The sequence below is a fragment of the Protobothrops mucrosquamatus genome, unplaced genomic scaffold (genome assembly GCF_001527695.2).
Source record: "Protobothrops mucrosquamatus isolate PMUCROS unplaced genomic scaffold, P.Mucros_1.0 scaffold_35, whole genome shotgun sequence".
NCBI lineage: Eukaryota > Metazoa > Chordata > Lepidosauria > Squamata > Viperidae > Protobothrops > Protobothrops mucrosquamatus.
Window position 1 is genome coordinate 450,472 of NW_015386111.1, and position 17,768 is coordinate 468,239.

A 17,768-nucleotide genomic window follows, 5' to 3' on the forward strand; every position below is an offset into this window, starting at 1 on the left:
GTGACCGTCATAAATATGAATCAGTTGCCAAGCATCTGAATGTAAATCATAAGACCCTGGAGATGCTGCAACATTCCAGCTGATCGGCGCTTCTTCTGGGCTCAGCAGAAGCGCCAGAATCAGCGCCGAGCTCTGGAGCCTGGCGCTGATTCTGGTGCTTCCACTGAACCCTGACAGTCCCAAAGAAGCACTGATCCTGGCGCTTCTGCTGAGCCCTGACAGCCCTGCAGCTCCAGCCGTCTCTCGCTCAGGCTTGTGCGGTGCTGCCACCAGTTCAGCTCATTCCCCACTACTTTTCTAGGATGGCCGCGTACCACCTGCCAGGTGCCAATGTACCACAGGTGGTACCCGTACCACTGGTTGAAAAGCCCTGTACTAGATGCAGCTTTTAGCTTGTGCCTTTTCTGTTCAGCAAGGTTTGCATAGTCTGGTGTTAGCAGCTGGATTTGCTTCCTAGGGAATCACAGTATTGTAATGTTAAGGGTGGCAGAAGTTTTCAGTTTTTGCCACTATCTTCTCAGGGTATAAATACCATGAGCACAAATCACTTATTCAGTGTTTTCTATTGCCTATCAGAGACTTCTTGCAGGAACATTGCTTTATAACTATTTTTGCTTTCAGCTCTTGCTGTTTAGATTTCCATACAAAATATAATAATCACAGCTCCTTTTTTAATATTAATGTTTCTAAATAAAGCAGCAACAGCACTGAAAGTGGGTATAAGGGTTTTCCCCACTTTATTCCAAAGGTATACGGTATAGTTATGCATTTCTATATTGGTTTCAAATAATTAAAACTAATTAATAAGTAATTAACTGAAACAGTTTGTGCTAATTGCATTTCCTTGATTTTTTATATATAAATTGGACTAAAGAAAGGAACTAAACAACCCCCTACTGACACAAGCCATCCTCATCAGTTTGGCAAGATACTGTGTGACAGTTTTACAAAACGGTTGACTGGAAAACTGATAAGCACATATGTGGTGCGGGTCTAGACTTAGTCATATATGCATGACACTTCCTATATCAAAACTGATTTCAAAAAGTATATATACCTCCCTTGTGATTCTGTTTTAGTCGAGTCATGACTGGGGGAAAAAAACCCACTCAAAATTCTTAGGCCATACTTCCATCTGTACACAACCAACAGTTTGATAAGAATATTTACATCCATTCTTCCAGAACATGGCAGCCATAACAGTATTTGGAGTTGCAATAACACAATAGCTTATGGTTCTGTTTTTCCCTTTAAGTGTCATTAAATTCTGAAGTCTACTTTCTTGTAAAGTGTGTGATATAAATACGCTGCTCAATGACATATCAAAATCGTTGTATTCTTTTATTTCTGTGTCATGAAACATACAAGGTTTTGAGAATAGGCTGATATCTGACATAAGCAAATATACTGTATACAGGTTATAAACTGCAGAATTACAGAAGTAAACAGAGCCTGATCAAAGAATAGGTCTTTGTTGCATATGTCACATGATGGCTAAAAATGGGACTCCATGGATAGAGATTAAAAAAGGCATTCCCAGATGCTTATGAAAAAAATAAGCCAGATATTAGACTGCTATGTTGTGCGTTTTCAAAAAGCAACTGTTGGCCAGTTAGACCTTTGCCATAATTCAGCAAGGAAATCATAATTTTATGCTTCTCTAAAAAAGCATCAAGTTCATACTTAGAATATTTTATCCAGCAACTGTGAATTACTCAATTATGTAAATGCTTCACATATTCAGACTCTTTACTAAAAGTTATTAGATGACCGAAATACACAATTAACTGCTCTCTTTCTAGTATCAATAATTTTAAATCTGAAGACTTTTAAAATTGATTTATGGCTCTAACAATTAAACATCTCTAATTAAGAACATTTCTAGTTCACCATAATGTACAACAGTAACTATGCTAACCTAAAAGAGCAAAAATAAAGTCTTGCGACATCTTAACCAATTTATTATGGCATAAATTGGATTAGAGACCAGTGAGATTTACTACAGTGTTTTAAATTGAAAACTTTCCAGGAAATATTCTGGGATGTTTAGTGTAACTTTCTGAAATATTACAAGTATTCTAGTGTACAGTGTTATATACCCTTTATGTTATGTATATAATGGAAAGGAGGATTTTATATGCTAATTGAAGCACTTTCAATGTTCTATGCATCATATATGAACATATCTTTTTAGAATAGCCTCCACCTCTCACCACAAAACCCCTGTGTGAAATGACTTGTTTGGACAAAATGAAAGAGCCATAACTTACATTGCTAATTCATTTTATAAATTTTGGAAATGAAAACCAAAGAAATATATCCTTTCCACATTGCTGGACTAACCTTCTACTTTGTCAAGTACACAAGTGTTACTAAGATTTTGTATACGTCCATATACATTATGGGTGCCAAAGGGGGAAAAATCAATAGATGGAAAAGCTACAAAATTCTACATGTAACTTTGCAAAAATTCAGTTGTCTGCATTCTACCGGTACAGGTATTTCACAGTATTCTAAACCCACAAATAATTGCTGACTAGTAAAATTTCATTTGGTTGTTAAAATGGACTCCTGCCCGTGAACATTTATATAATATCAGTAAGCCTTTAAAATGCCAAAATAACTGCTTTGCCATTTTGTGTATTTATGACTTCAATTCAGTAGCAGATTACAAGAACACAATGAAGTCTAGTTTTATATTTGTGCTTTGGCTCACTGCCTATATATTTCAGGACTTTGTATCCCAAATACCTGTCATCTTTCAAGTTCAAAATTAAATTCTTCCATCCATTGATACATATATAAGCCAATATACTATACACCCCTGTGTGCACTAATGACTGCAAAATTCCACTATTATCAAAAGCACCACTATTTTCAATGGGTTCTAAACTATTACAAAAATATCAATACTGAAAATTATGTAACATACAAAATGCTTCATATTAGGGTCAAGAACCAAACAAAATGTAGTGCAATGAACTCCAAGGGGTATATGTGGAGGGTGGCACCTAAATGTGAGTAAACAGGAGCAACTTTTCACAATTTCACAAGAAAAACCAGTGGTCTCAGAGTTCGTTTACAACTGTGTGGCTATAATGGAACTATATCTTCTAATTAATACTTAAAAAGTGGCCCAATAGACCCAGATAGAAAACCTTTGCAGTTTAAAAGACTTGGCTTACTTTTAGATTGCTTAGCTATTTCATTATGCAAAATGGGAAATTTCTACATCAGCAAATTTTGGTGCCCTTAATAAAACGGTTACGACAGAAATATTACCTTAGTTAATACACAGGAAACTGCTATCAATTGCCAAAGAATACCGTAATCCTGAATACATACAACACTGCAATGCTGGATTTTTTTTTAAGGACAGTTCTAAAACAATGTTTAAAGGATCAATAAACAGTACTCTAAAGTTAAACAGTCAGAGTAAAAACAGACTCGAAACAACAAAAGGTGTTTTAGAATTTAAATTTCATTACAATATAATGCAAAGACAATTTGCTTTCACCAAGTTGTTTCATTTATATCAAACAAGATGTCATTTTAAAATTCTATGCATATTTACAATTTATTGGGATTAAGTCAAACTGATATTTAAATAAACTGCACTGGCTCAAACAGCAAACTGGCAAAATAGTAATCTTTTAACTGGTTTAAAATAAACTGTGTTTGTTGGAAAAAACCATATTTGTAAAAGAACATAGCTCTAACAAAATATTAATTTACTAATTTTAAAGAGCAAGTCATTGAGGTTTTTTGGTTTCCATTTACAAAATCTTTCAGTCAACATTCTTGCAATCAAAAGTCTTAAAAGGTTACCAGATCTAGGACTGCATATAAGCTTAGCTGAAAACTCAAAAGAGATCTCTCACCTATCTTGTCCTAATTCAACATGTAGCTTACATCATGCTACATTTCACAGACTGTAAACACTGGGGTAGAGACTAACACAAAATCCATTCAGTTAACATCACACCCACTCTAATGGGATGGCAGCATGGCTGACTCAAATATAAGGCAGTAAAATTTAGTAAATAGTTCAATCTTTACATTGATGAGGATATTACAGGTTCTAAACATGCAGTGAGTTCATTTCCATTGACACAATGTGCCTATCCCTTAATCCATTATTATGTTTTTTCTCAAAACAGAGTAGAAAGGAAATTTTCACCCAAGCCTTGGTCATAGGGTGAAATCGTCTATAGCAAGTTGTCTTTTAGAGTTACTATGTTTATTTTTTTAAGATTACAATACAGATTTCATGTTGAAATCAAAACAGTGTAAAAATATTGAAAACATTTTATTGTAAATCAACAAAGAGCAAGCCCCTTCTAAAATTCTTGACTAACCACACCCTTTTAACTACATTTTTATTCCACTTTTCTCCAAATACCTCAAAATAAAAATTCAGATGGGATTTCTATCATGTATTTATTTTAATAATAAACAAGAATTAAACTGTACTAGTTCTTACCTGTTAAAGTGAAACTGCAGTTTTTTTTATTTTAGATCTTAATGACATTTCATATATCTTCCTCTACCACACAATGAATTTCAGATACTAAACTAGGACCAAATTCTGATTTCAATGATTGTAACTAAAGTTGCTCACATTTTTAAAATTCTTTTTATAACCAGCATTTTGCAAAACTGCCATTATTTATCCAGGATTTTTAGGAAGCATATAAAAAAGTGCCTTTTTCAGTTATATGTTAAGATTAATTCCAAAAGAAAACTATTAAAAAACAAATTTAAACTTTGGATTGGCACAATTTTAAACAAGATATAAAACCATGAACATAAGCGAAACTAGAGAACTCCAAAGAATATGATGTCCTAAATTAAAACGATCAGTTTCGTACCATGATTAGAAAAAAAAAAAATGCTGCTGTGTAACAAAAAAAAATCTGCATCTGAGGTATAAACCAGATTTTTATAGCACGGCTTTATTTCTGACCTATAAACAAAGGTCAAGCAAAACCTGCTATAATACAATTTAAAATTTTCATAGAAACAAAGACAAGCCTATAATAAGTTGATCTATCTGTCAAAATATTTACCTCACTAGTATCATCTACAGAAGTACTTGGCAATTTGTACAGAGGAATCCGTATGCATGTCAAGCAAATTTCAGTAAAAAAGTGATTATATACAAATTTGTACACAGAGCCAATAATACATCCAATTCACATATTTTTTTTACTTAAAGCGGTTGCCTTCAACTCTTTCAAACCCCAAATCCATGTTAAATGTAAACATGGAACATGGAATTGAATTCCAGACTTCCATTTCTTTCTTGAAACAAAACCTTAAAACAAAATGGTGGCAGTGCCACTAGTGCACACATTTCAGGTTGAAATGCCACCCACCTATGGATCCTTGAGCTGAAGGCCAATGACTTAACACAAGATACCTGAGATTTCACAATAGCTTTAGTTCCTAACTGAAATCCTAAATTTACATCTCAGAAATGTATAAAGATACCTCCTTTGAATATGTGCATTATTTTTTTTTTAAAAAAAAAAACCTATACAGAGTTGAAAAACAGTGCTCTTGCTAAAACACCTTCTTCTGTTGTTGATGCACCTTCAGGAATGTCCATGTGATTGCCTGCCAATTGTGGAAGACCAACCTGAGAACAGGTGCCTTAAGGAGCCTCAGTGAAGTAGCAAAGGTGGTCACACAGTCAGACTTCAATGGGATGAACTGCTCCCTCCAGATACTGAATACCTGGGAAGGGGAAAAGCATGTCATTAAAACAAAAGTAGTGAACAAAATGTTTTACACAGCAAATAAAAAATATCTCTGTTGCAATATTTTAGAAAAATATACTCTTGCACTTAAAAGCAGAGTCTTGAGCAAGAATTAAGGTTGGGAACCAGCTTTCCAAAGCTACCTTTCTTATAGGTTTTAAAGAATTTTCTAAACATAACAGTACCAATGGCCAATACGTGCCATACATAGTATATAAAACAACTTTCACCATCAAAGAATATTATGAGCTTTTTTTTCCTGATTTTATATCTGAAATTGAGATAGCCAAAACATATTTGCTATTCTGGAAGGATCTGCGACTTTCAGCAGGGATGCTTGCTTAACTTCCCCAACATCAAAACAAAAAGGCAAATATTTCCATCAGTAAAATACATGCTGACCGTATTCTGATAGAAGCTAATATTTGCTATGGTCCAATAGGAACAGTCCAATAAAAATTAAAACTGCTTTTAAGTTTATACTGCTATTTTTAGTACATTAACATGTATTCTACACATTCTAAGAATATCATCATCATCCTTTTTATAAAGACCGAACCACAGCTCCAATGATTTTAATACGAATAATGATAGAAAATGTGTATAGTGTGTCCAAAATGAATGTTGCTGCTGTTATTGTTATTATTATTGTAATTAATTATTACCTCTGAAGCCGTTGTACTAGTTCAGACACCATGGTATCTGAAATTCCTGGGCAAGCTTCTTCAGCTAAATAAATAGCCTCTCTCAGTTCTTCTATGGAGCCCATGTTCCCCCCACAAGCTTGACTTCTCTCTTTCAACTAAAAATCAGAAGGGGATTAGTTCTAAGCATCTGAAACATTTGCAAAATAAATGTGTATGGATAAAAAATAATAACAACAGAGCTCTGTGCTTTGTCTATACAGGGTGCATATAAACCATTTTATAGAGTCTGAATAAGCCTTAAATCAATGCAAATTAGAAAATACACATTTTCTATGGAATTCTAGGAAGGAAACGAGCTTTAAATTAGCAACCATTTGTCAATTTACATAGGAGCCATAATCCAGATGGTACACTGCTAACACAACAGGACCATTTCTGTTATTTTGATCACAACTACTACTCTTGCTCTTTACCACTCCTCTTTCCCTACATTAGAAATCCTTTTTAAAAATAAGAGGGAAGCAATACAAGTGAGGCTGAGGTTTTTCTAAAAAAAGATTTATTACACCTCATCATTTTCACTACATGGAAGTGAATTTCCTCTGCTACAAACCAAAAAAAAGATATTTTTATTGCCTTTTAAAAAAGATCTTACTGTTGACCAACACTCAGCATGAATAACCGTTTAAGAAACGGTAAAGTAGGAACTGCATATACTAAATGCCTAGTTAAGTCTATGTGGAACAGCTTCACATACGACAGCCCACATCCTCCTTCGCTGGGAGTTTTTTTTTTTTTCCCCTTGTGGCATCACAAAGGAAGACGAGCCAAGTTCTCCCATTGTTGCTGGTTTCTCCACCCACCCTGCTCTCAATTGGCCTTAAAGCAGTGGTTCTCAACCTTTTTAATGCCGTGACCCCAACCGGTCGAAACCAGTCGTAAGTCGAGGACTAAACCGGTCGTAAGTCGACTAAACCGGTCGTAAGTCGAGGACTACCCAACCGGTCGTAAGTTGAGGACTTTCCCTGCCCGGGAGCGCCGCGCATGCGTGGTTTTGCCCCCTGCACCGGCCGAGGCGTAGCTGGCAAGCGGCAGAGACGGAGCAGGCCGACCACCAGCTGGCCCAGCCCAAGGGAGGTAAGGCACCCGCCGGAAAAGGAAAAAAAATGGCGGACAGCCTTGCTTGGCGACCCCGTGAAATGGTCGATCGACCCCAAATGGGGTCGCAACCCATAGGTTGAGAACCGCTGCCTTAAAGCCATGGGAAAGAAGCAGGCTCCTCTTTCTTCATTCAAGCCCAGTTCCAGTTAGAAGTGAGAAGTCTAGCCCTACCCCTTGCATGTGGGATGTCTCAGAGCTTGACAGACTCCTCTCTCCTATTTAACATTCACATGAAGCTGATGAGGTCATCTGATGACACAGATAACTCAGCTCCTGTTTCACCTAAGTAATGTCTTCAAGGCTCCGTTCTCCATTTTGGAGGTTGTGAGGGTATGGATGGAGAAAAGGCTCAGGCTCAGCCCTAACAAGATCAAGTGCTGTGTGATGTAGGACGACTAGATCATGGAGATCCTCTATCTTTTTTTGTGGAGAGGACTGGGCTGCCCCAGTCACAAATTGTTTGCAATCTGGGGATACTCCTGGTCTTGCAACTCATGCTTTTGGAGCAAATGGCAGTCTTGGCTAGAGGGGCTTTTGCCTAAACCAGTGTTTCTCAACCTTGACAATTTTAAGGCATGTGGACTTCAACTCCCAGAATTCCACAGCCAGCATTGCTGGCTGTGGAATTCTGGGAGTTGAAGTCCACATGCCTTAAAATTGTCAAGGTTGAGAAACACTGGCCTAAACCCATTTTGCATGTCTATGGCAACCATGCCTAGATTGGGAGGCTCAGCTATTGGACACCCATGCCTTAGTGACTTCTTCACTGGATTATTACAAGGCGTTCTAAATGGGACTCCCTACAGCTGATCCACAGTTCAGCAGTGCAGGTAATTATGGGCATATAATACTTTTTACCAGAAGGTTTCTGGCTGTAAAACAAGGTACTGGTTATCTATCATGCATAAACTCCTCCATGGTACAACCAGGGGCTATCTATCAGTGTTGCTGCCTACCCAAAAAGTTTGGATCCCATCAATTAAACAGTGCATCAGGTGGGATTTGGAAAGGCCATCATTGCCCTGAGATCTGGATGCTTCCAACCATGCTGGTTTTTAGAAATGCCATGGCTCTTCCCCTGGACTCTGGGCCAGGAGACTGCAAAAACCATGTCTTGATATTAATGCAAAATTAATTTTGACCCCAGCACTACAAGTTTATGTGTATGCATAGACACTGAACTAAATATAATTAAACTGAAACAAATACATGTTATCACTCCAACACGTGGCACTTGCCACAATTTTGCTGAGACAACCACCACGTCAAGATCAATGTATGCTCCCCCCCGCACCTTACACCTTTGGTGGAAGCAATCCTGGAGTCAATAACATGGATGGCCTTTAAAAAACCCTATCCAGGATCCCCAGATGCTCTAAAAGAATGGGCGGCTTCCAAACAAAAATTAAAACAATAGCAAGAACAACATAAAACCATACTAAAATCATAAGCATTAAAAAACTTGGCACCAAGTTAAGCTTCCAACATGCAATCATTCATTAAATCCTCTCCCTATGTATCACAAGAGTTGAGCAGCTTCTCTTTCAAAATGCTTGAAAGGTACGCTTATAAGAACATAATTTTCCCCTATTTTCTCCAGCTTTTTCATACAATCTCTAAATGGGAGAAGAAATGATTAATACAATGATATTACCTCTGTGAATAATGGCGATATAATTGTAGATAAGCATCGAGATGCAGGGCGCCTTTGAATGGTATTTTCCTTTCAGGAAAAAAAAATACACTGCAAATTAGTTAAAGGAGAATATAAAGACTTGTTAAGAAGCCAGATTGCCTGTATAATTGCTTATTAAGTTCTTACGCTACAAAAAAATTAATAGATACATATCAAATTATGTGCAAGGCAAAGAGCCTATTAGAACTGATCAATGCATTCAATCCTCAAATGAAAAATTAAATGTAGCAAAATACATATATCTGATGGAACTTTGGAATGAGCTGATTTCCTGTCAGTCAGAAAGAAAAACAAAATAAGAGAAGGGAATACAAGAACAGAGGTTTACACCCTGATTCTACAACTGCTGTTTTTTTCTCTCCAACAATAGGTCTTCAAATGTTGAATCAAAGATTCTTTTGAATCGCATCTCGAGCTTTTCATTGGAATGGGTGGTCAACTGTTCTCAAATCAGGTATGATTTGAGTAACCAGGGCCAGCATTTCCATCTGTTTGGAAAGGGGAGGTTGGGTGGAATTTGAGGATGATAAACATGCAACCTTTATTTTGGCCCTCAAAAAGAGAAAAATATTGCTGCTGAAAACTTTTGCTAACTTTTCAATGTAATCTTGGGGAGAGAAAGGCTTTGCTGCTAAATTGCAGTGGTAGCAATCTAAGGATGCTTTGGGGCAGTGTTTTTCAAATTGGGCAAGTTTAAGATGTGTGCTTCGACTATGAGCAAACTACAAGTTTAAGATGTGTGGACATCAACTCCCAGAGTCAAAGTCCACACATCTTAAACTTGCCCAATTTAAAAAACACTACTTTAGGGACTGCAAAAACAGAGCTGGAGACAATTGGGCTCATGGTGTTTTGGAGAACATAAGCAGACTTCCAGTTCTTTGGATTTCAGCCACTGCTGCCCTTTCAACTGACTCTAAATAAGATGATGACTGTCCAGACTTTCCAACTTGCAGGATAGACAACACATAAGAGCTAGCAACAGGTAATCAAACAATAATTCATACTATACTTTACGCTGCTTTGCAACAGCCAACCTTCAGAAAACAATTTGTCTCAAAGAAACAACAACCTTGGTAAACAGCACAAGGGTTTTTACATTTGAGTTTTCAATCTGCATAGAATTGGATCCTCACAATTTAGAAGAGACCTCAAGATAAGGCAGCCATCAAAATAGGCATTACTGTTTAAAATACTACAACAATAATAATAATGTCTCACAATATTAATAATAGTAAAATACCTTGTTTCTTTCCCACTCATGGAATTGGGTCGCTCCGTTTTCCAGATTCTTAGGATCTTTTTCTCGGATTGTGAATATCCAGTCACCCGAATCACTGCCACCTGATGCCTGCTCATCTGTTTCACTTTAACACAAATAAATTTCTGACATTTACAAGACGGTCTTGTTATTTACGATGAAGTGATGACAATAGAAAATCATGTTTTAAGCAAAACGACAAAAATCTAAATTATATTAGAAACAAAAAATGGTGCGAGAGATGCTTTTATTAATTAGGAATTAAGGCTCCTGAATTTAGCTCAGATAACAAGCCTTCTCTATTTTTATATCTCTTGGAAACTTGTAGGAACCAAATTAAAGCAAGCAAGCAGTATAGTAGTTTATACCACCATTATTTGTCTTGATTAAAGTGTTAGTCTGTTCAAGTTAAAATAAGTCATCTGTGAGCAGAAGGAAAAATCTTTTAGTAGCAAGTCAAAATGTAAGATTTTGTATTTGACAAAGTAATGTTTGTATTTACTTTGCCAAATTTTGTATTTGGCAAAATTTTACAAAGTAGATCACAACCTGCTTCTTGGTAAGCTAGAAAAATGTGGGATAGGCAGCATCACCACCATATGGATTTGTAACTGGCTGACAAACCATACTCAACGTGTAGTCCTCAAAGGAACTACATCCACATGGAGCGAAGTAAGTAGTAGGGTACCTCAGGGTTCAGTTTTAGGCCCAGTACTCTTCAATATCTTCATAAAGGATTTAAATGAGGGAATAGAAGGGGAACTCATCAAATTTGCAGATGACAGTAAGCTGGCAGGAATAGCCACCACCCTAAAAGATAGGCTCAAGATCCAGATGGATGTCGACAGACTTGAATACTGGACCCTGTCTTATAAAATGAAATTCAATGTAGATAAAAAGGTTTTACACTTAGACAAGAAAAACCAACTGTACAGTATAGACTAGGTCAAACTTTGCTGAATGCCAGCAATTACGAAAGGGATCTTGGAGTCCAAGTGGACAATCACTTAAATATGAGCCAATAGTGTGAGGCAGCAGCCAAAAAAGCCAATGCAATCCTAGGCTGCATTAATAGAAGGATAGAATCAAGATCACGTGAAGTATTAGTACCACTTTACTAAGCCTTAATACTTAGTACACATGGAACACTGCAGCCAGTTTTGGTCACCACAATATAAAAAAAATGTTGACTCTGGAAAGAGTGCAGAAAAGAGTATCAAAGATGATTAGGGGGCTGGAGACTAAGATATATGAAGAACAGTTGCAGGAAATGGATATGTCTAGTCTAGTAAAAAGAAGGACTGGGGAAATATGATAACAGTGTTCCAGTATTTGAGGGATTGAGGGGGGGGACTATTTTCCAAAGCACCAGAAGGCAAGACAAGAACCAATGGATGGAAACTAATCAAGGAGAGAAGCAACCTAGAACTAAAGAGAAATGTACTTACGGTGAGAACAATCAACCAGTGGAATGCCTTGCCTTCAGAAGTTATGGGTGCCCCATCACTGGAGGCTTTCAAGAAGAGACTGGATAGCTTGTCTGAAATGGTATATACTCTCCTGTTTGTGCAGGGAGTTGGACTAGTTGACCTTCAAGGTCTCTTCCAACTCTTTTATTCTATGTTCTATGTATCATATTTGTGAATATATAACAATCAATCTGTTCTTTCAAATAGATACAATATACAATAGAGAATAACCTAACATTTATCCTGTTTTCTCCTTCCCACTATAGAGAATATATTTATTCCCTACATTTTCTTCTCAAATTATAAGACCAATTTGTATGATTCATAGTAAGAATCAGTAAGAAAGGGAATTGGATATGGCCAGTGGAAAGACTAAGGTTATGGAGAAAGCCTCTAAGAGAAATTCAAGAAATTTTCAAGACCTTGAAGACACCCTTCAAAATCAAGGATGGGTAATAATTCAGTTTTTAATTTCTGTACATAAAATGGTAACAGAATTGAATTTTACATGAATGCCACAAAGTATTTCAGAAGATTAATTTCCCCAAAAAGCATCAAATAACCCTTACAATAGCTTAATTAGAATGTTCAGATAAGGCAATATTTCTCAGCTTTTGCAACTCTTAAGATGTATGGACTTCAACTCCCAGAATTCCCCAGGCAGTCATGAGAGTTGAAGTCTGTCTTTCTTAGAATTGCCAAGAATTAGAAACACTGAGATAAGGCATGAGATGTTCTAGATTTCTCTAAAACTTTCTATTCTTAGAATGGTAGAGTCTGCACATATTTACTTGAATATAATTTTCAAGAACATATACTAAATATTGGCCATAAATCTTTTGCTACTTTTTAAAAGATTGATTTAGAATACATCTAATAATAGATTTCTGAACCTCACTGTGAATCTCGTCCATCATATCTGAAGTATTCCTTTATTCTCAAACACCAAATTGATAACTTTTGGGCTCACACTCACCCATCTGAATCATCAGAGCTGGAATTATCATGATTCTGCTCAGCCTTCCATCTTTTATGTCTGTCAATGAGATCTGTCAAGTAGGAAGTTTTCTTTGCATTTCGTATTATAAATTTGTGCTTCAGGAGTTCTTTGGCTGTTGGTCTCTTAAAAATAGAAAGTAAGTTTTTTTACTAAACTGAGTTCAGTTACAATACGGCTAAATTTATTTATCTGTTCACTTATTTTTTAAATTTATTAGCCAACCATCTTGATAAGAGTGGTAAAAATTTCCACGTTTTGAAGCAATTGGGGGGGGGGGGAAAATCAATGAAAATAAAAGAGCTATTATTTATACAGCTCTTGTTATCAATCATATTGATCTCACCTCCATCCATTTATTCATGCCTCAGAACCTCATATATGCAGAAAAAAAGATTTTGTTCTGCAGTTGCTCTTTATAGATTGTGTATAATTTGGTTTTATTACTAAAAGTAATAATGGAAAAGTACCATTTATTCAAACAGCAATTATGCTTATTTTGAATTTACATTATAATCTTTTCATTCTTGTGGCAAAATAAGCGGATAAACTCTCAGGAGCTTCTCTTTTTGTTTAATGTGGGGAATAAGAAACCATCAATGCTGTAAATCAAGATAGGGATTTTACAATTTTATCAGATAGATACAGAAAGCTCTGTTTTAGACATAAGTTGTGTAGAAAGAGAATACACGTTTTTCCAAGTGAAACAGTCCAATTTGTCTCTTGTAATGAATCTGAAATGTTACCATTCCCAGCACTTACTACTTCTCATTCTTTATTGATACTATTTTATTTTCATGAGTTTCTATAAATATAAGTTTTGCATAAACTGTATTTATGCAAATATATTTGAATATATTTCTCCACCTTTCCCCAGTTTATTTCTTCAGTTGGTATATTTCTTTCACATCTTACGTGCCTTATGTATCATTAAAAATAAAATATTAATATTTCATAATCCTTTTTTTAATTTCCCAGTTTTGGGGAAGGAGGAAATCTGAAACTAGAAAAAATAAAAATGTTTTTATTTCAGACCTTCACTGTTTCAAACTTTCCACAAGTTTTCAATTATGGAACAGTTCCAAATATCCTATTTTATACAGAACGTGAACAAACTGTGAGTAGGACAGAAGTAAAACTTACAGCAAGCTGCAAAAGCCTTTAATAGAATGAGTCTAAAGAAGTGCCAGGCTGAGAAACACTGGACTGAAATAGAAAATGTATACTTCTTCAAATGAAGATAGTACTCCATCCTTGGTTTTGAGTAAGGAACATAAAACTTGTTTAGATTTAACTCTTAGCTGGTATGCTTTATATTTTTAAAATAAATGTTAAATGGCATGAACATTCATGTAGGTTTATTCCTAGGAAAACAGAAAAACATGGAATCAGCTCTTCTGCTGCTACAACATGCAGAGACATCCACCAAAATCTAGTAACTTACAAAACTGGGGTCTTTGTTCAAGCAGGCCTCAACGAACTCCTTTAAAGGTTTACTGTAGTTTCCTTCTAAAGTTGGTGGGTTGTTCTTTGGGATCAGAAATAAAACTTTCATTGGATGTAGTTCGGAATGTGGTGGTTCTCCTTTCGCAAGCTCTATGGCTGTTATGCCCAGGGACCATATATCTGCCTATTAACAGAAGGATGAGTTTATAATTCGACAGAAATGAAAAAGTGAAATCATTTACATCATTCCTATCTTTTTACCAACTTGTTGTTGTTGTTAGTTGCAAAGTCGTGTCCGACCCATCGCGACCCCATGGACAACGTTCCTCCAGGCCTTCCTGTCCTCTACCATCTTCTGGAGTCCATTTAAGCTCACGCCTACTGCTTCAGTGACTCCATCCAGCCACCTCATTCTCTGTCGTCCCCTTCTTCTATTGCCCTCTATCTTTCCCAGCATTAGGCTCTTCTCCAGTGAGTCCTTCCTTCTCATTAGGTGGCCAAAGTATTTGTTTTACTAACTACTCATTTCCAAATGTACCTGTTTTCCTCTCTGCTTCTTAATTTTAGCTACAAAAGTAGAATATGCATGAAATGCTTATAATCAACTTTCTGAGTCAAGTTTCCAAGGCAGCTACTTGCAAAGAAATACCCAGGGTTGCAAGCTTGAGCAAGTGAGCTTGCCTTTTACATTAACCTCAGTCAAGGAACACCGTATTAGTGAAAAACATGAAAAAGAGTTTTAGCCAAGGGTAGAAATGGATTTGGGCATAATATACATATTTCACAGAGGGCAAATCTACTTCTCTTTGTAGACCTGGTCTCTAGAAATGATACAACTGTTCTCTGATACTCTCCAGGATTTCTTTATAATGAGCAACCTACATACTGTAAATGGCAGCTACAAAAGAATTGTTGTCGTCAGTCGCCTATCAGGTGATATAAAAGCTGCATTATTTTAGCTGGTGCAAAAAGTAGCAGTTGACAATAGCCAAAGAAATCAGTTTATTTTCATTTCAAATTTTAAATCATCATCATGCATTTATTCATGTCATCCGGCCTATTGAAGAGCCTGCCTATAAGCTTCCACTGTTATTCTTCATCAGAGCAATGTAATCAAAATGAAGAAAATAATTTTAATATGTTAGGGATAATTCTCATGACACACCAAGTAAAGCCAATACCCTTGGAAGAATCTTTTACATACTTTCTGTTTTTAATAATAGTCTTCATTCCAATAAAATAAACAATTATTGGAATCCACAGACCTCTTCTGTAAAGCTCATCTATTGCCTGGGGTTGGACTAGAAGACCTCCAAGGTCCCTTCCAACTCTATTACTACTACTACTACTACTACTACTACTACTACTACTACTACTACTACTACTACTACTACTACTACTATTTAGACCAGCTCTCAATCTCCTACAATTTTCTGCCACACAGATTAAGTTTCTAAAGTATTCCAGAATGTGACTGTAACCATAATACAAACTACATGGAAAATACAGATCTTTTCCAGCATTCCCATATCATTCCACATGTGGAAATTACAATTAGAAACCATGGAATGGCTGTGCTCTCTTTTATAAAAATTCCCACAGATGATTTGCCAAATGCACATTTGCACATCTCACAGTGCAAAATATATTTCTGTCTTCTAAAAAAGATAAAAGAATACAGCTCTGAGTGATGCCTGAAAATATTAAGTAGCACATTAATCTTACCTTTGAATCATAAGCTGATTGCTTTATTACTTCTGGCGCCATCCAAAATGGTGTGCCCACAAATGTATTTCTCTTTATTTGTGTATCAGTTAGCTGTCCGGCTACACCAAAGTCTGCTAGCTTGACTTCCCCTTGTTCTGAGAGGAGCACATTGGCAGCTAGAAAATATTTTTTGAAGAAATTTGTAATTTGAAAAATTAAGCTTAAATTGTTAAAATGCTAACAGAACCCCAAATAGTTTTACCTTTAATATCTCTATGAATTTTCTTTTCTGAATGCAAATAATCCAGTCCTTTCAGAATCTCTCTTAATATTGTAGCAATCTGGATTTCATCAAGTGAACCTGGTTCTAACTAGAAGAGATACATTATTTTCAGGACAAAAGTCCAAATAATTAACGATCAATAACTAAAAACAATGAAGTCCAATAAAGTACATTTTTATTTATTCTAATTTTATTAGAACTTGTTCTAATGCTCAACAATTCTGACAAGTCACCCAGAAGCATTCTTGCCTGAGAATGCACTTGAATTTAGGTCTTTCAGGTTTAACATGTTAATCCCTCAAATATTTATTTTTGGGTGTAGCAAACATGCATGTTTCTATGAGGCCCATCCATGAATAGAGTTGCAGGGTATGGTTTGCAGGTGAAAGAACCATCCATGTGCACTTTTGACTAGAAAAATAAACACTGTAATTTGATACCCATAAGCTAAATAAATTTCTAATATTATTCAACCAAGATTTTTTTCAGTAATGCATATATAATTCTCCCTTGCTACATAATAATTAAAATTCTGTTTGTGAAATTTACATGTTCAGTGGCCATAGATCTATTTTTATGATGTATATAAGACATAAAAGCTACAAGACAATATTTAAACATTCAGAAGAATTATAGAAATTGTAATAAAAACTGGTTACTTACAAGGTCAAGGGCAGATCCACCACCAAGGTATTCCATTATTATCCATAATTTTGTGTCCTGTTGATGTATACAAAATGACATTCAAATAATGAAAAAACTAATGTCATCATAATTGCTGGAATTGGGTATGTCTAGTTTAACTAAGAGAAGGACAAGGGGGGACCTGATAGCAGTGTTCCAATATCTCAGGGGCTGCCACAAAGAAGAGGGAGTCAAGCTATTTTCCAAAGCGTCTGAAGGCAGGACAAGAAGCAACGGATGAAACTAATCAAGGAGAGAAGCAACCTAGAACTAAGGAGAAACTTCCTGACAGTTAGAACAATTAACCAGTGGAACAACCTGCCTCCAGAAGCTGTGAATGCTCCAACACTGGAAGTTTTTAAGAAGAGACTGGACAGCCATTTGTCCGAAATGGTGTAGGGTTTCCTGCCTGAGCAGGGGGTTGGACTCGATGACCTCCAAGGTCCCTTCCAACTTTTATTATTATTATTATTATTATTATTATTATTATTATTATTATTATTATTATTATTATTATTATGCCTGCTTCATATCATGCCTGTACTTAACAACTTAAAGAAAGCACATAGTGAATGACAAAATAAATATGATTTGCCACCATAAATAATGGCTTATTTGTCATTGTAAAATAAATAAACAGATATAGTTACAGGTA

The 17,768-nt window shown here is 35.9% G+C and overlaps 1 protein-coding gene across 1 annotated transcript in view; it reads right to left on the reverse strand.

Moving 5' to 3' along the window:
• Positions 1-3,462: 3,462 nt before the first annotated feature.
• The window catches only part of STK24 (serine/threonine kinase 24), a 30,694-nt gene continuing 16,388 nt past the window's right edge, over positions 3,463-17,768 (reverse strand). Inside the window, exons 3-11 of the mRNA XM_015810124.1 lie at positions 17,093-17,149; positions 16,409-16,517; positions 16,165-16,322; positions 14,438-14,623; positions 12,973-13,118; positions 10,510-10,633; positions 9,225-9,293; positions 6,428-6,564; positions 3,463-5,739 (exon numbers count right to left, since the gene is read on the reverse strand). Of these exons, the coding sequence (XP_015665610.1) occupies positions 5,703-5,739; positions 6,428-6,564; positions 9,225-9,293; positions 10,510-10,633; positions 12,973-13,118; positions 14,438-14,623; positions 16,165-16,322; positions 16,409-16,517; positions 17,093-17,149 (1,023 nt within the window). The 3' untranslated portion in view covers positions 3,463-5,702. The remainder of the gene's footprint in view (positions 5,740-6,427; positions 6,565-9,224; positions 9,294-10,509; positions 10,634-12,972; positions 13,119-14,437; positions 14,624-16,164; positions 16,323-16,408; positions 16,518-17,092; positions 17,150-17,768) is intronic.